We start from the raw sequence: 25,767 nt of genomic DNA, 5'->3' as shown, positions 1-25,767 counted from the left end.
ATGGTTCAGTTGCTTCGGTTGTGTCCAACTCTTTGTGACACCATTTTTGGCATTTTCTTGGCAAAGATACTAGAATGGTTTGCCATTTCCTGTTCCAGTTCATTTCACAGATGAGGAAACTGAGGCAAATAGGGTTAAATTATATGCCCAGGTTCACATAGCTAGAAAGTATCTGAGGCTAGATTTGAACTCAAAAAGATGAATCTTCCTGACTCCATGCCTGGTGCTCTAGATACTGAACCCCCTAGATGCCCCACTTATATAATTAATGGAAAGAATATAGTCATATAGGTAAAATGCCCCAGAGCCTCATTATTCACAGTTCCCACTACCATAAGCAATCAAAGAATATTCCTTAAAGCTACTTATAAAAGCAGAGGAAAAAATGAGTACAGATAATGTAACTACATTTGACAAAATGAACATTTTTTTCTTTATTTCCCTCAAGAATAAAACATAAACCAAGATCTTAAACTACATAGGTGGCATAGTGGAAAGAGTGCTCAACTCAGAGTTAGGAAGATCTGAGCTCAAATCCTTTTTCCAATACTAGCTGTGTAACCTTAACTGATTTCCTTAAACACTATCTGCCTTGGTTTCCTCATCTGTAAAATGGAGATGATAATTAATAGCACTTACCTCTCAGTGTTATTGTGAAGATCAAATTAAATATGTAAAGTTCCTTGCAGATCTTAAAGCATTTTGTAAATATTAGCTATTATTATTATTATCCCCAATGAAGAAAATGTCACTATCCATTAGACAGAGAATGTATCATATCTTAACATTATTCCAAATCCAGCTAACTTTTCTAAGACTTGACTGGGCATATTTATATAATATGCTTAACTTGAGGTATGATTCAAGTGGGCAGACACACAACTACTAATTTGCCACAATCATTATGATATAGATACTCATATTAATAGTCAGAGTTTTACCAAATAGGTTTCAACTCTACTGGAGTTTGAATTTTCTTGGTGTTTCTCTTCACAAGGGCCAGGGAAGTATTCTCTGGACATTAATGAGTTTTGTTTCCAGTCAGATGGTCAAAACTCTTCTGATGTACCATTTTTGTCTCTAAGTTTTTGAAGATTTTTCCTTGTTATCCAACATCAACACTGAGACAAGAATTTAGTGCCCTTGGCAACCAAGGTTACATTTTAAAGTTAAAATTTGTATTCTTTTTATTTCCCAACAATTATTACCCAATTGCCTAAATTTATTTGAATGTTGGTCCAGGACCTCTTTCTACAATACAGAAGTGAATGGATGCTGCGTTTAAATAAACACAATTGCATCTTATATTAGAAATCTAATTTTTATTTTATGAAATTAGTTATTTTTCAAAAGGATCTTACCATTTGAAGTAGAAAATTATTCAAATATCCTATTTTTAAACTCCGGATGTACTCATGATTTATCATTTTGTCTTAAAGATTTATCTCTCTAGACACGCCATAGGACTGTATAGCTGGAAAAGAACTTAGCAGTTGTCTGCTCCAACATCCTTTTTTAACAAATGAGAAAATTAAAGCATAGGAATTAAGTGACTTGTTTAAGATCCCATGGAGCCTATTTTTATTTTTCTGTACAACCTCCTATTCACTAAATCTCTATATTTTGTTATAGCTACTTGACAACCTGAATCATTCATTCAATAATCATTTAAATAGTGCCTACTAAGTGCTAGACTCTAGGAATATAAAGGAAACTAACTAATATAAAGGAAAGTAACTGGTGAGTTCTATTACCTTTTTGCATGCCTTCCCAACTGATTTTCAAAATGAAGTTAAGTAACAAGTGTCAAAGGCTAATCTTTATTGTAAAGAAAGTTTTCTTCCAGGGTTATTTTTAAATAACTCAAAGGCACTACGTGCCTAGTCATTTAATTTGTGGTTGTTCTGATTAGGCTTAAGTTAAGGGAAAGAACATTACATCAGAAATAATATTGGGTTTGAATTCCAGCTCGGTATTATTGTGGAAAATTAAAAAACTGATCTTCCGTTTCTATATCTGCAAAATGGGATCAATAATGTTCATACTACCTACCTGGGGAGGGGAGGGAGTTGTGAAGAAGATACTTCATTAAGTGCTACATAAATATGAACTGCTTATTGAATTTCATTGTTTAAGCTCCTCGGCTCCTCTTTTGTTTTGGTTCAAGGCTGTGAGTTGAGAGAGAAGCACTAGAACTAAAGAGAGGACATGTCAGGGCATAGCACCACTTGAATTAGAGAACAGAAGGTGAATTTATTTATATATGGAAACAACGGATGTCAAAAAACAGGGGGAATATGTGATGCCACAGGAACATTTTGTAAATACAAGAGGCACAGTTTGTACATGAAGTTCTAAAATAGGAAAAAGCTAAAATGTAACTGAACATTGAGAAGTAAATAAATATCCTCTGTGTTTCTTTCATTTTTAGAGAGGGGAGGGTTTTAATGTAGTCTATACTTTCAAGTTCTTACTATCTAATCAGTTATTTTTTTTAAAGATTCAATTTTATTTTATTGTTAGCTCTAAATTCTCTCCCTTCACCTTCTCTCCCCCATTGAAAAAGAAAAAAAAAACAATTATAAACATGTATAGCCATGTAAAACAAATTCCATGTCCAAAATTCCATAGTCATGTCTCTCCCCACCCTCACCCCACCCCCCCAAAAAGTATGCCTAAATCTACACTCTGAGTCCATCAGCTCTTGATATGGAAATGGTTAGCCTATTTCATCATGAATTCTCTGACATTGAGGTTGGTCATTTTGTGATTAGAGTTCTTCAGGCTTCAAAGTTCTTTGTCTCTATAATATTGTTGTTATATTGTATAATTTGTTCTCCTGGTTCTACTCACTTCACTTTGCATCAGTTCATACAAGTCTTCTCAAGTTTCTCTGAGACCACTCCCCTCATCATCACAATATTCCATCACATTCATATGCCATAACTTGTCCAGCCATTCCCCAATTGTTGAGCACCCCTTCAGTTTCTAACTCTTTGCCAGCGTGAAAAGAACTGATATAAATATTTTTATACATATGGGTCCTTTCCTTTATCTCTTCAGATCTCATCTAATTAGTTCTCACACTTAGAGCTTAATAGTGATAGTAATTAATATTTTAAGGTGTGGAAAACACTTCACAAATAGTATATCCTTTGATTCTCATAAAAACCCTGGGAAGTAGGTGCTATTGTTATCCCCATTTTACAGATGACGAGCCTGTGGCAGACAGGTGAAATGACTTGCCCAGAGTCACACAGCTAGTAAGTTTTTAAGGCAGGATTTGAACTTATGTTTTCCTGACTCAGTGACCAGCATTCCATCTATTGTAGCACCTCGCTGCAATTTGATTTTGTCCAGTAAATATATTGTAAGCTCCTTGAAGGCAGCAGGTATGGGTTTTTTTTAAAAAATGATTATTTGTTTCATCTTTGTATTCTTGACCACCGATGGCATTTCTTGAATGTTTCCTGAGTTGATCTGAGTTTTCCTGATGGGCGATCTGGTTAGATGGAGGTGCTAGGTCTGAGGTCTGTATCTTCTTCTCCGTAGTAGTTTTCTTTCTAGTGCCCTTAGACCTCTAGCTGTCCTGTTACCTTCTCTGAATCCCTGAATGCCTAGCTGCTACACCAGCAACCCTTTAGACTAAATTAGATGGTACTAACAGAGACAATTGAGTCCAAATGTTCTGAATTCTCTTATTCTACTACTGCAATTGTTTGAAAAAAAATAGAGTTAAGTACATGTTAACTTTGCAAGTCCCGTGTGAAAATTTCACTAAGTAATTAGAAGACAACAATGAGTCAGTTCTGGTATTTGTTGCTCTTACCACTTGAAGGCAGTTTAATCTCCCTACCACCCTTGTCTAGACGGTTTGACAAAATGACCACTAATCATTGTCAGCTATGAGGTTGTAGGAGCCCCAACTGTAATCAGTGCCTGGTGAGTGTGGGGTGAGGAGCTGAGATGGGGGAAACTGAAGTGAAAGCTGGGAGTGAGGAGGAATAGCTTAGACCCAGAGAGAAAGGCCTAGAAGCTGGTGGTGAGGGTAGAGCCAAGAATGGGAAGCAGGTTGCATAGTTACCTACATATAGGTACAGACAGGGAGAAGGTAAGAACTGATAAGTTTTCTGGCAAGAGGATAACAAAGCTGATAACAAAGATGCAGCATAGATAGTTGGTCCAGATTTTCAGGAAACACATTGGACATCTGGGAGCAGGAGATTAGGCAGCCAGGGGTCATGACCTTTTTAGGTAAATGGAAAGCAGGGTAGGCTTCCATTGTTATGGAAGGTCAGGTCATTGGAATTATTGAGTGGGACATGATTGAAAACAACTGAACAACCACAAAAAATGAGAGTCAAGAGAGATTAAATGACTTACCCAAGGTCACACAGCTAGAAAGTGTGTGAGGCGGGATTATAATACTATCCTGATCTTCCTTACTCCAAGTTTACACCTCATCTACAACTTTGTGATCAAAGTCTGAAGTGTTTGAAGGTATCCCAGGGGTCATTTAATCCAGCTCCTAAAGGAGAACAGGATTCTCCTCTACATAATCTTTGACAGGACCTGCACTTGAAGGCCTTGACAGAAAACTCACTACCCCTAACTCTTAAATATCTCTTGTATTAGGGAATTTACTCCTTATATTGAGCTGAAATCTGCTTCTCTACATCTTTCACCCATTATACTCCTAGTTCTGCTTTCTAAAATCAAGCACACCAAGCCTAACTTTTCTTTTACAGTACACACCCTCATATATTTGACAACAATTATCATGTTTCCCAAAATTTTCTCATTTCTAGTCTAAATAGCTCCAGTTCCTTTAGCTGAGCCTTTTATGGCAAAGTTTCAAATCTTACTATCATAGTTACCCTCTTCTGGATGTTCATGTCCTTCTTGAAATGTGGCATCCAATACTAAAGGTAATGATATACTGTAGATGTGATCTGATTAAGGTACAGTACTGTAGGACTATCTCCTCTTTCATTCTGGGCACTGTTGTATCCACTACTTATCCTAGTATATTAGCTTTTTTTTTTTTTTTGGCTGCCTTATTTACACTGTTGACGATATTTGAACAAATGAATGAATGAAAAAGCATTTATTAAGCACTTATTATGTGCCAAACACTGGGGATCCAGTGCTAAGCAGTGGGACTACAAATAGAAAAATTGAGTCAGTTCTGGTTATCAAGGAGTTCTCATTCTAATGAGGAAAGATAACACATAAAATAATCTACAATCTCAGGGTAGATGGTAAAGTCCAAAGGTCTTAAGGATTCAACAGTGGTTCAAATGACAAGGTTTAAAAGTTGATACTACATAGGTGTTAAGATGAGGGTAGGGGGAAGGAGCACATGCAGAACATAGAGACAGGGCAGGTGATAAGGCCTGGAGGATCTTAGGAGGCACTGTAAATGAAAAGTCTTAAGGTACTTCTGTCTCTTCAGAATAAATGGAATTATTGACTCGAATCCCTGTGAGTAGTCAAGCATCCTGAATGAAAGGGGAAGGCAAGGTAGAAGAGTGTCTCCAGTGGTGGGAGAACTTCCTACTTCCAGAATAAATTTTGAGATGCCTAGGACTAGGGAAGGGGAAGGCAAGCTTAAAGGAAAGGGTAACCAAGATGATGGCAGCTCATCTTTGTCATATAAACTAAGGAGAGATATGGTCAATTTCCTCCCTATCCCTCCTTCACCTCTGCCAATATTTGTCTAGTCTTTAAACTCATATAGATCTTTATATTTATCCTTATTCAATTTCACCTTATTAAATTTAGTCTATTATCTTAACCTGTTGAGATATTTAGGACATCTTAAGTCTGATTTTTTCATGTTTTAGGAGTCACTCCCAGCTGTATTAACCATAAATATCATAACCATCTCATATACGCATTTATCCAAATCATTAACAAAAATGTTGAGCAGCACAAGGAAAGATTTCTGGGGCACATCTGCTACATAGCTCCCTACAGGTTGATGTGTGCATCCATTAATTCTTGCTCTTTGGGTCCAGTCATTTAACCAATTCTAAAATCCATATGACTAACTAAACTACAGTTCTCCATTCTGTCCACAAGTAAAGCTCAAAGAGCCCATTTCACATACCTTGTTGAAATCCATACTATGTCTGCAACACTATTCTGAGCTATCACTTGGGTAGTCCTGCTTTCAGAAAAGGAAATAACCTAGTACGGCATGATTAATTCTTCATAATCCCATGCTGGCATTTAGTGAGCATTGCTTCCATTTTCTAAACACTTACAAACCAGCCCTTTCACCACTGATTCTAGAAATTTGCCAGACATCAAAGTCTCCCTCTAGTTTCAACAATCCATCTTCTCTTTTTAAAAATGGGGACATTTCCTTTTCTCAAGTCCTGTACCCTTTCTTCCATTCTCTGATTTTTTTTTTGAAGATCTCAAATAGTGACTTAGCAATCCTTCAAAATTTCTTTCTGTACCTTGGAGTATAGCTCATCCAGGCCCAGATTTTGTCTTATGGAAGATAGCTAGGTGATATCGAGCTCTGTCTTCATTTATATTGTGTTTCACTTCCAGGTTAATCATTTTTTGTTCCATATATCTCAGCATGAAGATCATTTTCTTGGGTGGACAAAACAAAAAAAAAAATAGGAGTTAAATAGTTCTGCCTTCCCCTCTCTCATTCATAATTATCTACTTATGTACTCAGAGCAGTGCTTCTATCCCTTCTTTGATCTTCCTCCTGCACCTAATACTTCATGTTTGAATTCTGAAACCACTTTGGTGTTGCCTCCTGTGACCTATTACTTCTTATGGATTGAGAAATTCAGATTTACCACACTACACGTGGAAGTGAGTGAGAATCAAAGCTGGTAACCATAGCCACCAATTCATTGACCACAATGAAGTCTTATTAGTTTAATGAAAACACAAAAGCAAAAGCATTTATTAAGTGGTGATTATATGCCATGCATGCACTGTGCTAAACACTAGAGAAACAGGTAAAAAGAAAGACAGTGCCTGTCCTCAAGGAACCTATATTCTAATGGGGGAAGATGACACACAAAAAGGAACTGAAAAGTGGGGTAAGCAGGGAGTAGTACTGATGGAGAATGGTTTAAAGTCCAGAACATCAACAGAAGGGATGTGAGGGGAATAAAGGGTGGCTCCCCTGTGCGCTTCCACAAAATGGAGCTCCCACAAGGAACTCATTAATGCGAGAACGGGGCTGGCCTACCTGGCAGATGAATATTTCAGAGTGAAAAGCCCTCAGGGGTAGGTGAATATTTCAAGGGGAGGAGGTCATAGGAGCTGAGGAAGGTGCCAAGAGGAGTTTCCAACGGAGATATAGTTTTGAAGCCTGGAAAGTTAGAAGGGCAGTGAGGTGAAGAATAAATAATATGTAAAAAAGTGATCTTACATTTAAATGCTTATATATTTATGTATTATATATTATAAACTATATAATAAAAGTGATCTCACATTTAAATGCTTATATATTTAGGTATTATATATTATAAACTATATAATAAAAGTGATCTTACATTTAAATGTTTTCTGTATTTCTGTATTATATATATAATAAAATTGATCTCACATTTAAATGTTCATATATTTATGTATTACATAATTTATTATCTATGTATTATAATATACATAATAAAAGTGATCTTACATTTAAATGTTTTCTATATTTATATATCATAATAATAATATTTATGTATTATAATGCAGACTTTAACACATGTCCATGGAGGCACTCTGCTTCTGGGAGGAGACATCCTGAATTCCTTGTGGAGCACCTCATGCACCCCATGGGAGGGAGTAGTTTCTTTTAATTATCTTTAAAATCTTTAATGCTGGGACAAGTGGGATCCTTGCTTGCTTCTCGTGCATGACATTGGTTGCTCAGTATCCAGAGAGATTGATGGTCACAGTTCATCCACAGCATAGGTGTTATGAGCACAACCAATGAGGGGCGATGGATGTCCTCCCCACCTCCCCTTCTAGGCCTCATGGCCCCATAGAAATGAGCTTGAAGTGTTCCTGTTTGCTTGGTTTGGTTTGCCTTCCTCAGTTTCAGGTGTTGGAGGTAGACTCTCCAGTGGCTGACTGCAACATCTCCCCTGGAATCCTGACTCCAGTGTCACCATAGCGCCATGATTCTTGGTCCAGTGGGGATGATAGTTCTAAAGTACATGACTAGTTATGGGACTCTCCTGCTCAAGAAGCCTTAGAGGCTCCCTCTTGCCTCTAGGATAAAGCGCATATTCCCTAGCTTGGCATTTTAAATTGCCAGCTACAATTTGGCTGCATCTTATCTTTGCAGATTGATTTCATAGTACTCTAATGCACTTTACATTTAAGCAAACTGACTTATCTTTGTCTTTGCATGTGGTGTCCACATTCCTGGAATATTTTCTCAATTCACTTCTACCTCTCAGAATTCTAACTACCTTCAAGGTTCAACTCAAGTGCCATACCTTACATGGTACCTTTCCTGATAGCACCTCTTTATGCTTTTGTCTAAATTACTTTTTATCTATCATATAAGGGTAGCTAGATGCTGGGTGGATAGAGTGCTGGGCCTGTAGTTAGGAAGACTCCTCTTTGTGAGTTCATATCCATCCATAGACACTTATTAGCTGTGTGACCCTGGGCAAGTCACTTAACCCCCTTTGCCTCACTTTTCTTATCCATAAAATGGGCTGGAGAAAGAAATGACAAACCACTCCAGTATCTTTGCCAAGAAAACCCCAAACAGGGTCAGGAAGTTTCAGACATAACTAAAAAACAAGTCAACAACAAATCTGTTTTATATTTATTTATCTGTGTATATGTTCCTTCCCCTGCAGTAGGATGTAAGTTTTTTGAGAGCAGAGACTGTTTCATTTTTGTCTTTGTACACTTAGCACCTAGCATCGTGCCCAATATACAGTAGGATCCTAGATTTAGAACTAGAAGAGATGTTAATGACCATCTAAGCCCAACCCCATAAATGAGTAACCTGAGGCCCAGAGAATTCATAGGATCATAGACACTCAGCTAAGAGAGACTTGAAAGGTCATCAAGAACACTGATGCCAAACTCAAATAGAAACATCCTTGTAAGCTGCATATTGGCTTAGAAAACCACAAATTAGCATTATTTATGCTGTATTGTATTTTTATTTATTCTGTTAAACGTTTCTCAATTACATTTTAATATGGGACCTAAAGCTTTGAGTTTGACAGCTCTGATCTAAAACAATCCCATTCTGAGAGGACTGAAACCCCAGGGAGTCACATAAAGAGAAGACTGCAGGGTCAGGATTTTAAATTGGTCCTTTGACTCCAAATCTGGTTCCCTTTTCACTTTGCTATGCAGACTCTACAGGGGTTTACGAAATGCTTATTAAACTGAATGAACTCTGAGTTGTAAAATAAATGATCCTTCCTCTACATCTTTTGTGTAAATTTGGATTTTTGTATTCTATCTATCTATCTTTAATATATAATATATGTATATAGGGAGGGGTATGTGCATGTATATATGTACGTATATACATATATATGTATGTGTATAGAGGAGAGTGAAATGCAAGTCTTGATAAAATTTGCTACTGTTAAAAGACCCATGACTAGTTTGTGACCTAGATCAAGTCATTTCCTTTCCCTGGGTCTCAGTTTCCATGTCAGTAGAATAAAGGGGGTAGAATAAATCTCATTTCATTGAACAGAGATCATTCTCCTTAAATGTGCAAAGTTGACATTGTCAAAGAAAATATATTGAGTTTTATTACGTCATCCTGCTATTTGTGAAATTAGGTAAAAAAGAGAAGTAACAAAATAGTCTAAGAATGTGTCCTTGCTGTGTTCTGCCCTGGTGACAGAAGGCAAATGCTTTGTCTCTTCTCAGCAATGAAACAGGAACTATAAGGATGAATGTAGTAATGGTCACCGCTTACTATGTCAGTGTTACTCCACACTAATAACTTGGGAGGGGCAACAAAAACTTCCTGCTAAAAATAGTTTTCCAAAGAGATTTTTAAAAGAGCAGGAGACAAAAATGAAATCATCTCTCAAGGGAGAGTATTTCTATGAAATGGTGGCAGAATTTATGGCATTATCAGTTCACAGAGAGAACATTTTAGCTTCCAAATGATTACCCAGTACCATGTGAGGCTTTGTAAGTCCCATTCAACACGTGTTCTTTTTCTCTCGTCAGATTACCTTACCTATTATTTTATTGAGAAAATTGCCAAACTATGATGAATTCTTCATCCCTTCACCCTTATCCATAACTCAAAACTTGTGTCTACATTTGTCCTCTACTCATCTTTCAGTTTCAGAAAATGAAGTGACCCTCTTTCATGCAAAAGCTAAAACCCTACCTGCATGACCTGAACCTCCTCACCTCCTGCCTCCTCCCAGACCTTGCTATATGGATCATTCGTTCGGTCTCTCATCTTCAATCTTACCCCCTCCACTGGCTCCTTTCCTACTGCCTGCAGATAGAGATCTTCCTTAGCTTTGGGAAGGAGGAACCCTTCCCTTGATTACACTAGTTCCTCATGTCCTAATCCTCTGTTACTCTTCCACTTTACCACTAAACATCTAGAAAAATTATCTGTCCCCCCATGTAACCACCTTCCTACCCAGTCCTCAGCTGCCCACAATCTGAATTCCACTCCCACCATCTCACTGAAGCACCTCTCTTCAGTCTCCAGCAGCTTTGGCTTAGTTTTCATACTTCTTGACTTTTTCTCCCATTTTGTCAGCGTTAGCTACTGACTTGCTCTAAATATTCTTCCTTCCTTTGGCTTCTATGATGATATTGTCTCTTAGTTTTCCTTTTGCCTGAGCACTCCCTTTGTTCTTTCACTGGGTCATTTCTCTCCTTATGTCTACTAAATCTGGGGTATTTCCCCAGGCTCTTTCATCTCTATATAATACTTGACTGCTTTCAGTGGCTTCACTTTTATAACCTCTTGCACATGGCCCAAAGCCATTTATCTAGGCTTGATCTCATTCTGAATTCCCATCCTGCATCTCCAGCTGAATATCTCATGTATACCTTAAATGAAACACATACTATACTGAACTCACTATTTTCCTTCTTAAATTCACTTTTCTTCCCAATTTCCCTGTTTCTTGTAGTTTTACTACTATTCTCCCATTCATCAAAGGTCAAAACATCATTTTTTATTCCTTCCTATCCCCAACAGCCAGCCAGTTCTCCTCCCATAATATCTTTGTCTCCAACACCTCCATTCCAGTCCCACCGGCAACACATATTCAAGTTGTCATCATCTCTGGACAGGACTAGACTATCATAAGAGCCCCCTTAACTGATATATTTTTATCCATCCTTCATACAACTGTCAGGATAATTATCTTGATGTGTATGTCTGATTATATCACTTTTCAGAAATCATCAGTAGCTAATAAAATGCAAACTCAAAGGTTTGGCATCTAAGATACTTCATTATCTAGGTCTAACTTACCTTTCTATCTTTACTTTAGAGTACTTATCTTTATTCTAGTCAAAACTGGGCTACTAGCTGTTCCATGATATTGCCCTATTGAATTATCTTTTGACTATTTCTCATGCCTTGAATACAATACAACAAAGGCTTATTAAGCACCTACTATAAGCAAGGCATTGTGCAAGGGTATGTATGCAAAGATGAAATGTTTTGCCTTCAGAAACATAACTGCTTGGCAAAAGCTCAGTTTTGTTTTGGTGAATAGTCCATTGTACAAAATAAAGTTGTGCAACATTTAATATTTTCTTTGGCTGCCTTTGGTTACTCCCTATTTACTTTGGGAATATATTCATGCTTTGTTATGTATTCATGTTTGCTCACTCATGCATTTATTCATATTTGAGTATAAGATTATATTCCTTCCTATTTGTTTAAAAATTAAAACCTTCCTACTGGGATGAATTGGGTTCATTTCTTAAAATCTTAGCTTCATTGACTTTTACATTAATGACTTTCTATACTAGTCCTTTGATTGAAATAAAAATGAAGAATCATTGTCCAGCAAGCACTTTGACACAATGACTACAAACTTGTCACTTTTCAAGACCCTATAGTAGTGCTGGCTGTACCCAGAGGTTAGGCAGATTGTCTTATGCACACATACACACACGCATGCACACATACCATAGTCTATGTAGATGTTTGGTCACCCCTTCTCTGTAAACTCTTCACTTTGATTGATTTGGGAGAAGAAGTTTGATTTCCTTGAGTACTTTGTTAAAGTATAAACCATTTCATAATGATGGGATACAGGCTCTGGGAACTCCCCTTGAACTCTCCTTGAATCTACCCACTTGATCTGGCATTCCCTTGAGGTCATAAACCTTTCATTATCGCTATGCTCAAATCTCAGTTATCTGGATTACATCCAGATTGCCACCAGCTGCTTCCCACCCTTGATCCTGTCAAAACCCCATTCTCTTGACTCCTGATGCCTGACTTCTAGTTAGCCCAGCCTACTGGCACTACCATCAAGACCCTCCCTTGACACCCCAGAATACTTGGCTAATTCTAGATCCCTCCCACAATCTTTCTGTATATAAGATCCACCTCTACCTCCATGAATGGGCTCAGATTTCATTCTGGCAGGCTGGCATTAGCAATACAAAATGCTCAGATTCCTTAAAGGTCTAGCCAATGTTGAGATTCCTTAAGAGTCTACCAAATGTGATAAATGTTTAATAAACTTATTTTTCTTTGGTTGAAAGAAGGCTTGGGTTGAATTTATTTGGGCAAGACCCACATGTTGCTATTTCAGGGGCCTGGCACCCCTAAAGCTCCACAATACTGATGTAGATACAAATGGTGCCCTAAGGGTCAGTAAGGGTCACTTTCCCAGGCTCTCAGAGGGGGTTTGAGCTTATTCTATAGCCCATCCTGTAACTTGAGGGTATCCTAATGCCCTTTTCCCCTTATCTTAAAATATTGTGCAACTTGTACCAAAAGAATTGTTTTTGTTCCCCTTTTTATGCGTTTCCTATCCTGGCATTCATCTTTCTTATCCTGTGTCGTGACAACTTTTCCTTCTCTTGCAAGCAACCACCTTCCTCACCTTGTTTGTACTTCTCCTGTCCCTAAATCTCCAACCCCCATAAGAAACCCTAAATTTACATTATCATCCTACAGGTTGTATAGCTTTCTGTCTGTATAAGTCTGATACTTTTCCTATATCATTGCCTTTGTTTAGCTCCTTGCTAAATCTCAGGTCCATGTGCTTTTATGTCAATAAACCTCCCATTGGCTAAAAAGAAGGTCTAAGTGAATTCATTCACATCTGAAGCAGCTCTTCCAACTGGCACCTCAAGACTTTGTGGGGAATAGGAATGACATAAGGAAAGGAATAAAAATGGAAGGGAAAAAGAAAGCAACTCAACCCAGACAATATTTGTTGAGACCTACCTATTCATTTTTTGCTAAATTTGCAAGACTCTGTTAGGGATACAAAAGAAAAATTAGAGTAATAGCATCTTACCAAGCACTTTTGGCTTTAGAAAGGGCTTCACACATGTCATCTCATTTAATCCCTGCAACATCCCTGGGAGGTAAATAATAGGCATGTTATCCCACCTGGGGGAAACTTAAGTAGCAGAGTGGATAGAGAGTTAGTCCTAGAGTCAGGAACACCAGAGTTCAAGTCCAGCCTCAAACATTTACTCCCTGTGTGACGCTGAGCAAGTCATTCAACCCTGTTTCCTCATCTATAAAATGAGCTAGAGAAGGGTATAGCAAACCACTCCAGTATCTTTGTCAAGAAAACCCGAAATTGTCACAAAGAGTTGGCCATGACTGAAACAACTGTCACCATTTTACTTATGAGACAACTCCAAACTCTCTGATTATCTCCAAACTTCCCTTCTCTCTACTTCCCCCACCACTGATAATGTTTCAGCCTTACTAGTACCATTTTCCCTTACCTTGGCCCCTAAGTTCTTCGGTTCAGGAACCATGGGCTGTGATCAAAACAACTCTGCTATTGTTCTAAGGAAATATTTGGACCAAGTTGCTTCTCCTTGGCCACCACTCCCTGTTTGTGTTGTTTCCCTCTTTAGAACTTTAGAACTAAATTCCTTGAGGGCAGAGATAACCTTTGCTTTTACGTTTGTATCCGTAGCACCGCACAGTGATTTGTATGTGGTGATCTTTTTTCTTTCATTCATTCATCCTCAGAGATGTTGTCTCTTGCTTATGGTCATACAGCTGGTAAGTAGCAAAGCCAGGGCTTTAACTGAACCTCCAGGTTCAATGTTCCTTCTGTTAAAACACATGCCCCTAAAGAGCTGGCAAGTGAGTTAGAAAGATAAAACCATCACAAATAGAATCACAAAATCTCAGATTTGGAATGAATCTCAGAGATACAGTTTATTTATCCTCCTTTTCCACTTCTTCCTCTTTCCTTACCAACAACTATTATCATAATTCCTCAAGGGCAGCAGCACTGTCATATTTCTTCTCATTCCTCAGGCTCTGAAGGCATCCTCTAAATATTCACTAAATGAATAAACCAATGATTATTTAAAGAAATATAGTTTTGTTGCATGCAACTAGATGTCACAGTGGATAGAACATTGGACTGGGAGTCAGGAAGGTCTGAGTTAGACACTTTCTGACTGGGCAGATTGTTTAACTTGTTTCCCTCAGTTTCCTCATTTGTCAAATGGAAGAAATAATAATACCTACTTTTCAAGTGAAAATAAAATAAAATAATATTTCTAAAGACTTTCACAAACCTTAAAGTTCTATATAAATGCTAATTATAGCAAAACTTCCTGCCAGAATGGCTTCCATTCCAGCAAAATCTTGAAAAGTTCCCACCAGACTGAATACTGATCAAGAAATTCAGTTAGGAACTAGCGACTTTTCCCATCCCAGAACTGCACAAAAAATCAGCCAGAGTGCCACAGATGGCACACATCTAGCCTCCAGGGTTTTAGTGTGCAGAGGCAGAAAGACTAAAGGATTCCCTTGAGGAAGCCCTAGGGTGGTCAGAAAGCTCTAGGGAGTGGGGAGACTTTATCAGTCCCAGAGAGCAGCAGTACACCTGTCTAGTACAGACTAGTGGTGCTGGATTGTTTAGACCCAGACTGTGGGATCCGAAACACTCTGTCATGAGACACTGGAGAGAGCCCCTGTAGATGTAGCATTCTGAACCACACAATTTATTACTTCCAGACATGTAAACATGTAGATCACCAGCCCATTAGTCCCATGGGTAGTCAGGAGGTGGTCACATGGGCATTCGGTGAGATGTGTATCCCTAATCAAGAGTGAAATACTCTGTGTCTCCACCTCTATATCTAATTTTTGTTAATAGGCAGATTCACAGGGACTGAGTGAGAGGGGGACATTAGGGGTAGTCAATTAGAGAATGGCCCAGTCTTGGACCCACCCCCCTGCCCCTTATCTCACAAGAGCATCGTGATTAGGACAGTTTGCTAATCTTACATTTGTAGATTAGAAGAAGTTTGCCACACTAATTATGACCTGGAGAACATTGCATTCCTTGTTTAAATGAGGCTGACAAATTACTTTGGTGTCTTTGCCAAGAAAACCCCAAATGGAGTCATAAAGAGTTACATGCCACTGAAAATACCGTAAGAGGGGGAATTTTAGTTGGGACTTACAGGAAGTAAGAGAGATTGGTTTTAAGTTCCACTTCCTATAAAAGAGCACTCCAGCTTCCCACCATGCTCTACTCCCCTCCCCCACTTTGTATTTATTTTGTATGGATATTGATGTTCACTCGGTGTTTGTTTTGTATATGTATTTGTATTTACTTATCTGTATAGAGGGTGCTTTCTCTCAGTAGATACTAAGCCCTTTCAGGATAGTAATTTTCATTTTTGTTTATGCATTTCCAGAAATTAGTCCTTAATACAATGCTGGGAACCACTGAAGTCATATCTACTTAATTTACTTTCCCTAGCCCCTAGAACCTCAGCTTTATACAGAGAAGAATCTAGTAAATAATAATATATTAATATTAATTTAATATCAATTGATATATATAACATATACATAAATATAATTAATATGAATAATATTAATATAATGATAATATTTACACCAAACATGCTCTTTGGAAGCCATGAATAGTTTGACTTTTTAAGCTTCATATCATAATTTCTTCTGTTACTTCCTCCTTCCAGTTGAATCACTTATTTTTGCTGAAAAGTTGATTTATGCCTGGTGGTTGTTTCTCAGTTTCTATATTTAATGAATTAATTCCTGTGATTTATATCCTCAGGATTGTAACGGGAATAAAAATTTGCCGTAGAAATATTGGGTGGTGCCACAATAAGATGTGCTCAATGCACTGACCCTTCACCTTAGGGATGGTTTGTCGTCTTTCCCATCTCATGGGGAAGAGTAATTGAACTCATTTCAAGGTGAAGATTGAAGAGAGAAAATGAACTGTTGGGTAGCACAGTGGATAGAAGGCTGGACTTGAACTTAGAGAGACCTAAGTTCAAATATCCTAGTTCTGCCACTTACTTAGTTAAGTGACCCTGGACAAGTCATTTCACCTCTCCCAGCCTTAGTTTCCTCATCTGTAAAATAGGGGTGATGATAGCACCTATCCCTAAGGGTTGTTATGAGGTTCAAATGAGATAATATTTCAAAAATGCTTTGTAAGCCTTAAAGTGCTGTATAAGTGCAAGTTATTTTTATCCTAATTGCTGCTTGTTCTTAGAGTCTTTTTCAAAAAATAATATTTTGCCTTTTTCCCTCTTTTCCCACTATAGATCATCAATGCTGTGGTGCTTCTGATCCTGTTGAGCGCCATGGCAGACCCAGATCAGTATCACTTGTCCAGTTCTGAACTAGGGGGTGATTTTGAATTCATGGATGATGCCAGTAAGTATATTTAATAACCACTGTGGGCATTTGTGGTATTTTTTTAAAGCACTTCCTAGTGAATTGAGATGCAGGGTAGATTTTCAGCTGCTAATTAAATATGCTGTGCCTGAACTGAACAAGTTAAAAATATATTTGTTGCTTAATACTCCATTTAGAAAAAGAATCCTAGTAATTTTGCTCATGCCATCACCTGTTCTGTGTTTACATGAAGATAACATTTATACTTAGGTTCATTCACTGCCTTCCCTCACCCCTCCCCATTTGAGTAAGTTTTTTATTTTCATCTCACCATGAAAATCAAATCAAATAGATAAAACATTTATTACATGTGCATTGTGTACTAGGCACTCTGCTAATTAACATATATTTCTATCACAAAGAAATATGCAAGATATATCCTCTGTCAAGAGAACCCCTTTCCATTTTGATTTCAGGGAACAAAAGTCCCATTATCTTGTGGCCCATTGTGTTTCTATGTTTCATCACTTCTCTGGAGGACATTATATTAGCCTCTATTTATTCCAGAAAGCACTTTGTTAATTATCTCTCGGAAGGTAAGACCCAATTTGGTATGCAGAAACAAAGTTTTGGTTGGTGAGAGATGGGTAGAGAGAAGTGTCATGAAATTCTAAAGGCTACTTCCACAACACCTTACCACTTCTACCTTGCTGATGCTCTGGGGTTTTGAAATTATAATGGCTGTGCAGTCATTCTGTTGTATGCATAATCCCAAACAGCCAGAAATCCAAATTCATTTCTGCTTGGTTTTGGAATATGTTGAATGAGTTTCCCACTTTGTTGTGTGTGTGTACATACATATATATATATACACACACATATATATATATACATACATATATATATGTATATATATATACATTTTCTTTAGTGATGCATTGGCTAATATTAACTTAGTTTATACTTTCAGCAGATGGGCTCAACTGACAGGCAAGGATAATCAGGATGATGCTGGCTGGTGGGGGCAGTCAGTTCAAGATTAAAATGTTGCTTCAGATAATCCACAAAAATGATTCATCCGTGAATCAGCATTTCAATTGCATTAAAAACAAGCAAGCCTAGACTTTTATTTCCATAATAGTGGACATCAGCTACCATAATCTTAAAGCCTTGTTATTTCATAACCTTCATCCAGAAAACAGGAGCACTTTTTGACTTTATCAGAAGGGAAATGTTTATAAGGTCTTGAGCTGTGATCTTAAGAAAGTGGGTGGCATTATGATGGTTAACCTTAAACTTGTATACTAAAAGGTGTGATTTCATCTGCATCGGGAACTCCTGATGTAGGAACTGCTGCCACCAAAGAAAGATTACAATCCTGGGGAGTTTGTTTGATACATGAAGGAAGAGTTTGAGTGGCTTCCCTGGGGTTACATAGCTAGTTAAGCATCAGAAGTGAGACTTGAGCCTATTTTTATTGCATCCAAACGCAGTACTTTATCCACAATACTCTGCTATCTCTCTTATATTTTGCCAGATATATTTCTATCTCTACTCAGGGCATTTCTTCTGGGAAGGATAGTGAATCCTTGTCATGTGATGATGGCCTTTAAAAATAAAGATTTTTTAAACTCTGACTTTACTTTTAAAAAAGCCTATTTTCACCAAAAAGGGTGGTGAGTAATTCCTCAGCCCTTCATACTTTTAAAGATTCATATGCTAAAATGAAAATGTTGAGGGGTGATATTTTTATTACTGGCATCTAGATAAAGCACTGAGCTCTAGTCTGACTTCAGGTACTTAACTAGCTAGTCAGCTAATCACTGTATGCTTCAGTTTTCTCAGTTGTTAAAAAAAGGGGGGGGGAAGGGGTTAATAATAGCACCTACAACCCAGGGTGGTTGTAAGGATCATATGAGATAAGATTTGCAAAGCACCTGGCATATAATAGGCACTTAGTACATGCTTATTTCCTTCCCTTCATTAAATGCAATTTGATAAGATGGCAAGTATTTTTTCCCCTTATCTCTTCATATAATTAGATTTAGGGAACTAAGCGTTATAATAGACACAGATGGGACTTTAGCTGAAACTGGCATTAAAATGGAATACTGTGTCCTAATTCTCAGAGATTAACCCTGGTGATGATTGTCTGACAATGTAGGCTTTATTTAGCTGACTTCAAAGGCCTGCCAGTACTTGAAATTTTAAGACAGTTGTTCTGTTTTGTAATGCTCTGGCTATAAAGTCCTGCGCATTTGAGGTTTATATTCTCTTTCATGTACACTGAAGGGCTGAATGTAGGGCTTATGGCACCCTTTGAGACTGACCAAATGGCAATATTGACCAACTTTGAATGACTCCTCTTTTTACTTCCTTTCTTTTCCTCTGGAGTTTTTCTCGTCATTTGACATGGCCTGCAGGAATTCTTCAAGTCAAGTCGTCAGGAATTGAAGCAGTCAGTGATCATGGCTGCCATGTCATATTTGACCCCAGTTGTGAATAAAAGTCCAAATTATTTAAAATAATAACTGACATTTAAATAGTGATTAAGGGTTATCAAGGGCTTTTGCATATGATATCTCACCAGAGCCTTGGGTGTAGAGTATGATTAGAATGCTGTCAACTCAGTTTCAGGACAATGGGGTTTAATAGGGCCATTCAAAGATGGTCCAGTTGGGAGGATAGTAACAGTTATCAGAAGACTAGTGCTTGTTTTCTTGTTGGGTTTGATTTGTGGGTGCTAATGTTTACATTGGTAAGCATAGATCCTCACAGTAATTATCAAATAAACATTGGGAGACAGGAAAGATGAATCTATGGTCGTGTTGGCATTGGTATTCATATAAAAGAAAGGCAAAATCAGAAACGAGGGGAATGTCTATTGATTGGGGAATTATTAAATGAATTACGGTAAAGAATGGAATGGAATATTACAGCTCTGCAAGAAATGGTGAATGTGAAGGATTCAGGGAAGCCTGAGGAAATTCACATGAAATAATGCAAGGGTAAGTGCTTGGAACCAGGAAGACAATTCATATAACAAAGGATGACGGTGTAAGTGGAAAGAAAAACAACAAAAATTTAAGTCAAATGCCATATAAGTATGAGGATAGAAGAAGGGAGATGACAATGCTCTATCTTTTCTTCTTTATAGAACTGGGAGACCATGGAGGAAGAGCACAATGCATACTGACAGACTTGATTGATATTCCAGTTATTTTGCTGAATTGACTTTTTTTCCTCTCTTTAAAAAACATTTATGTAAGAGATTTGACAGCTAGGTGGTGCAGTGGATAGAGCACTAGTGCAGGAGTCAGGAGGACCTGAGTTCAAATCTCGCCTTAGACACTTGACGCTCACTAGCTGTGTGATCTTGGACAAGTCACTTAACCCCACTTGCCTCATCCTGATGACTATCTGGTCACTGGATTCAGATGGCTCTGGAGGAGAAGTGAGGCTGGTGACCTGCAGAGCCCTCCCTCACTCAAAACAAAGTCAAGTGCAAGTCATGTCATCATTTCTCTGATGGCGTGGTCTTCTTCAGCAACAAAGGATGAGCACACACACATATAAGAGATTATAAGATATGGCTCTTGTGAAGGTTGTAGGAGTATATTAGGAAAAGAAGGTGATGTACAAACAAAAGATATCAATAAAAGTTGAAAAAAAAGACAATGTTAAGAGAATATTTATAGCATATTTATAATAATTATTTTATAATGTAATATGTAATATATTTTATATTTATTATATATAATATTTATGACAACATACATAATATTTTATAATAATATTTACAATAATTCTAAGGTAACTCTGAACTCTAAGTGAGGAAGGATTGTACTTTATACAGAGCAGATTTGCTAGGCAAGCTTTGAATCATTTTTGGTTCAAATTGCAAAAACAGTGATCAAAGTAGATGTGGTACATCTGGATTTAATTAAAGGATTTGATATGTGACCTCATGGAGTTTTAGTTGGGTAATTAATTCCTATTGGTTTGGCTATGAGCTCTAGATCATAGATTGGATGCTGACCAAAGGAATCTAAGCAATAGGTAGGAAGCCTGGTAGTAAATATGAGGTTGCTGTGTTTAAAGGGGACCATGTTTGACCCATCATGATCATAGGGGAAAGATTACCAAAATAAACTAAGTTCTCATATGGCATGTTCTCCCTGTGATAGGTAGGCAAATACCTCTTATTTATTAAATATCTTGACCTTAATTTGTAGTTAGCTAAGTGGTACAGTGTTGGACTTGGAATCTGGAAGACCTGGTTTCAAATCTTCCTTCAGAGGCTCATTTAGCTGCCTGGCCTTGGGCAAATCACTTAACCTTCTCTCAGCCTGAGTTTCCTCATCTGAAAAGTGGGAATAATTGTAGCACCTACCTCCTAGGTCTGCTGTGAGAGTCAAGTGAGATAACATATGTAAAGTACTTTGCAAACCTTAAAGCAGTATATCTAAATGGAAACTATTAGTATTAGAATAAAAAACAATTATTGTTATTTTGCATATTTGGAGATGGTCCTGATTTTGATGGTGATGTCTACTCACAAATGGGAATGTGAGTATGGCAGGAAAGATCGAAGGTGCAGTCAACCCTGATATCTTCCCTAGATAGAAAGCATTGCCTTTCTGGGCTCTTTTCTTCCTGGGAAATTCTATGATGTATAAGTACAAAGCCAAAAAGTAGATTTAGGGTAGAGGGATGAGACTGGAGGCAAAAACACCAAAGGATTGTAGTATCCTAGAAGTGAAGTGATAAAAATCAGGGTTAAGATAATGTCAGTGAGAATTCCCCAGCTGCCAATATCCTCCTTTTAGGGACCAAAGCAGGGAACAGATCTGAGATTTTATTGGAGGGAAATTCCCTCTACCTTTTGCTTTGCAGATCAGCACTAAGTTGGCAATTTATAGTCTGAGCTCTGAGAAGTTAAATGACTTACAGGTCATGTAACCAATATGGTCAAACTTGAGCCCAGGTCAAATCTTTGCTACTTTGAAGTAGTAAAGAATCATAACCCTCAGGTCACTTCAGGGGTGTGCAAAGCTAGTGGTACAGCAGAGCCTTCCAGACACTTAACTCTTCTCATGTAGGAATGGAGAGTCCTCAGTTGCAGCCTTATATTATAGAGGCAGGATGTGGGAACCTAATGACCAAGCTGATGAAACTTGAGGCTGAGCAGGAAGGCTCTGTCTTCTGGTCATAGAAAGCTAAAGGCTGTGGTCCCTTTCCATACAACACTGGTAAGACTAACTAGAAGACTACATTTTCAAGCAAATGCAGTGATAGAAATGTATCTAAAAGGTGGAGGGCATCCAGAAAAGAGAAACTGACATGACTTACAAGTTCAGATGTTAGAAGCATTCAAGCTTAGAACTTGAACAGGGAAGGAAGGTGTGGGTGACCAGCTGGCTACTTTGTCAGCTTCAAGTTTTCATAGTGGAAAAAAGAAAATGGAGAGTTTGGAGGAATTACTGACTTCAAACAAAAGGCACTCAGGTTCTCTTGGTCCATAGTCAATAATTAATATATTTTGAGGATAGATTGACCGTCAGTGAGTTCTATGCCTTTTGTGGGCTGCAGTGTGATTTTAAGAGGTACATTTGAAACTCGTACTGCAGGATGAAGTAAGGAATTTAATTTAGGGAGCAGTCAGACTATCAATTTGCTCTGCAGTAGGGACAGGAAAAATCATTATACAGAGGGAAAATTAAAAGTGAAATAAAAAGGTCTTCCCATCCCTGGACTTCTGTGGCGTTAGATTAAAAAAGAAGAGGTTTGAAAATGAGGGAAATGTTTTAGCCAAGGTTTTCAGACTTCTTATCATTACTAGAAATAATAATCCTGCTGGTATTATTCATTACAATTTAGTACCCTTTATCCATCTTCCTTGAGTGTGACTGAAAATTTAATTGCTTGGAAGTAGTATCTATGTTATTTCAGAGGAGTTTATATCTTGTATAAATTTAGGAGCAAAATGCATTTTATTTTCTGTTTGAAATAACATTAGCTTTAAAATAGCACTGTATGAGTATCTCTTTTCATTCTCACTGCAACTCTTGAGGTAGGGGTTATTATTATCCTCATATGAGGGTTGCATAGTTAATTTCTGAGGCAGAATTTGAACTCAGGTCTCACTGACTCCAAATCCAGCATTCATCTATTCTGCTTTATCCAGGATTATCTGTGATTGTTTGGTCGTTGAATCCTGTACTTATGTTCTTCCTGAGCCTAAGTCAGTTTTGTATGGTAAAGGGAGGTAGATAAGAACAGTGGAAAGTACACTAACCCTGGAGCTGGAGAACCTGTTTCAAATCCTGTTTCTGATGCTCACCATCTGTGTGACACTTAACCCTCCTGGGCCTCATCAGTAAAATGAGAGGGTTGGATAATTTCACCTCACTGGTCCTTTCTGGCTCTATGACTAATTGTAGGATTTCCCTGAATGGAAAGGTCAAAGTAAGGGCAACTGGGTGGCGCGATGGCTGTAGCACTGGCCTTGGAATCAGGAAGATTTATCCTCACAATTTCAAATCCAGCCTCAAACACTTTATAACTGTGTGGCCTTGGGCAAGGCCTGTTTGCCTCAGTTTCCTCATCTGTAAAATGAGCTGGAGAAGGAAACGGTAAACCACTTCGGTATCTCTGCCAAGAAAATCTTAAATAGGGTCATGAATAATCAGACACAACTGAACAACAAAAAACTAGAGTCAAAGTTCAATCTGGTCAGCAGAGTGATTGCAATCCTGTTAACTAAGCATTGTTTTACAGATCTCCTTTAAAAGCCCTGATTCCTATATCTCTTAGAATTACTTTGGCAGGGTGGAGCCAAGATGGCGGAGTAGAAAGACGCACATATACATAGCTCCGAAGCCACAACCCATAGAACGGCTACAGGGAAGTAACTCAAGGCGAATTCTGCACCCAGAGGCCACGGAACATTGGAGTGAGGGAGATTTCTGTTCCGGAGAGACCTGCAAACCTCTCGCGGGGGGTCCTTCGCACTGCAGACTGGGCGCCGGGACTGGGAGCTGAGTACAGCCCTGCCGCAGCCACGGCACCGAGAGGAAAAGATCCGAGCGGGCTTCAGGGACGGGATCTCCAGCGGCCACGCGGGTCCCTCCACCCACAGAGGGACTTGCAAACCTCTTGCAAAAGGTCTGTCGCGCTGCAGAGGCGGAGCCCAGCCCAGACCTGCAAGAAAAGCAGATCCAAGCAGGCTTCAGGGACGGGATCTCCAGCGGCCGCACAAGTCCCTCCACCCACAGGTGACGGGGGTCGGTGAGAGAGTCTCTTTGGTGGGTCGAGAGGGGAGTGGGGTGTCCCCATAACTCAGGGCCCCCCCCAGGTAGAAGCTGAGAGGTGGCTGCAGACTGGGGCTCCCCAAGGGGGCAGGAGCCTGGATCCATTGTGGAAGGTCTGTGCATAAACCCCCTGAGGGAACTGAGCCTGAGAGGCGGCCCTGCCCCGACCTGACCACCTGAACTTCAGGGGAAAAAATGGTCTTTCAATGAAATCAAGGACTTTCAAGCATTCTTGATGAAAAGACCACAGCTGAAAAGAAAATTTGACTTTCAAACACAAGAATGAAGAGAACCATGAAAAGGTGAACAGCAAAGAGAAGTCATAAGGGACTTACTAAAGTTGAACTATTTACATTCCTACATGGAAAGACAATATTTGTAACTCTTGAAACATTTCAGTATCTGGGTACTGGGTGGGATTACACACACACACATGCACACACGCACACATACATAGAGACAGAATGCACAGAGTGAATTGAAGAGGATGGGATCATATCTTAAAAAAATGAAATCAAGCAGTGAGAGAGAAATATATTGTGAGGAAAAAGGGAGAAATTGAATGGGGCAAATTATCTCTGATAAAAGAGGCAAGCAAAAGACTCATTAGTGGAGGGATAAAGAGGGGAGGTGAGAGAAAAACATGAAGTCTACTCTCATCACATTCCACTAAAGGAAAGAATAAAATGCACACTCATTTTGATATGAAAACCTATCTTACAATACAGGAAAGTGGGGGATAAGGGGACAAGCAGGGTGGGGGGGATGATAGAAGGGAGGGCATGGGGAGGAGAGTGCAATTTGAGGTTGACACTCATGTGGAGGGATAGGATCAAAAGAGAATAGAAGTAATGGGGGACAGGATAGGATGGAGGGAAATATAGTCAGTCCTATACAACACAACTATTATGGAAATCATTTGCAAAACTACACAGATCTGGCCTATATTGAATTGCTTGCCTTCCAAAGGGAAGGGGTGAGGAGGGAGGGAGGTAAAGAAGTTGGAACTCAAAGTGTTAGGATCAACTGTCGAGTAATGTTCTTGCCACTAGGAAATAAGAAATACAGGTAAAGGGTATGGAAAGCTATCTGGCCCTACAGGACAAAAGAGAAGACGGAGACAAGGGCAGAGAGGGATGATAGAAGAAAGAGCAGATTGGTCATAGGGGCAATTAGAATGCTTGGTGTTTGGGGGGGGAGGGGATAAAAGGAGAGAAAATTTGTAACCCAAAATTTTGTGAAAATGAATGTTAAAAGTTAAATAAATTAATTTAAAAAAAATTACTTTGGCATTTGTGATAAACTGTAGGTTTTCTTCTGGAACTGTACTTTGGGACCAAATGCATTCTCTTACTTGAGCTAGAAACATGAATTCCTAGTAATGTTGGTGGCTCTTCAAACGTCATGATATTTTTTGCATTCTTGTTCTTTTTTTTCCTGGTATTTTCTGTCTTCTGGTATTCATAGTATTTTCTGTTTGTGCATTTCCACTTTTCTAAGGAGTTCAGAGTATTTCAGTATTGTTGATTTATTCTATTGTAGTTCACCTAAGTGCAGGGGTTCATAGACTGGTTCATGATAAATATTAGGAGACCATGTGACTTGTCTAACACCATACAACAG

General features: G+C 38.5%; 1 protein-coding gene across 1 annotated transcript in view; it reads left to right on the top strand.

Moving 5' to 3' along the window:
* Positions 1–25,767, top strand: part of LAPTM4B (lysosomal protein transmembrane 4 beta) — a 127,349-nt gene that overhangs the window by 13,946 nt on the left and 87,636 nt on the right. Inside the window, exon 2 of the mRNA XM_072603438.1 lies at positions 16,759–16,870. Coding sequence (XP_072459539.1) covers positions 16,759–16,870 — 112 coding nt within the window. The remainder of the gene's footprint in view (positions 1–16,758; positions 16,871–25,767) is intronic.

This window comes from Notamacropus eugenii, chromosome 4, assembly GCF_028372415.1.
Source record: "Notamacropus eugenii isolate mMacEug1 chromosome 4, mMacEug1.pri_v2, whole genome shotgun sequence".
Classification (NCBI taxonomy): Eukaryota; Metazoa; Chordata; class Mammalia; order Diprotodontia; family Macropodidae; genus Notamacropus; species Notamacropus eugenii.
Note: the sequence above shows the minus strand (reverse complement) of the source record. Positions and strands in the feature narration are given on the sequence as shown.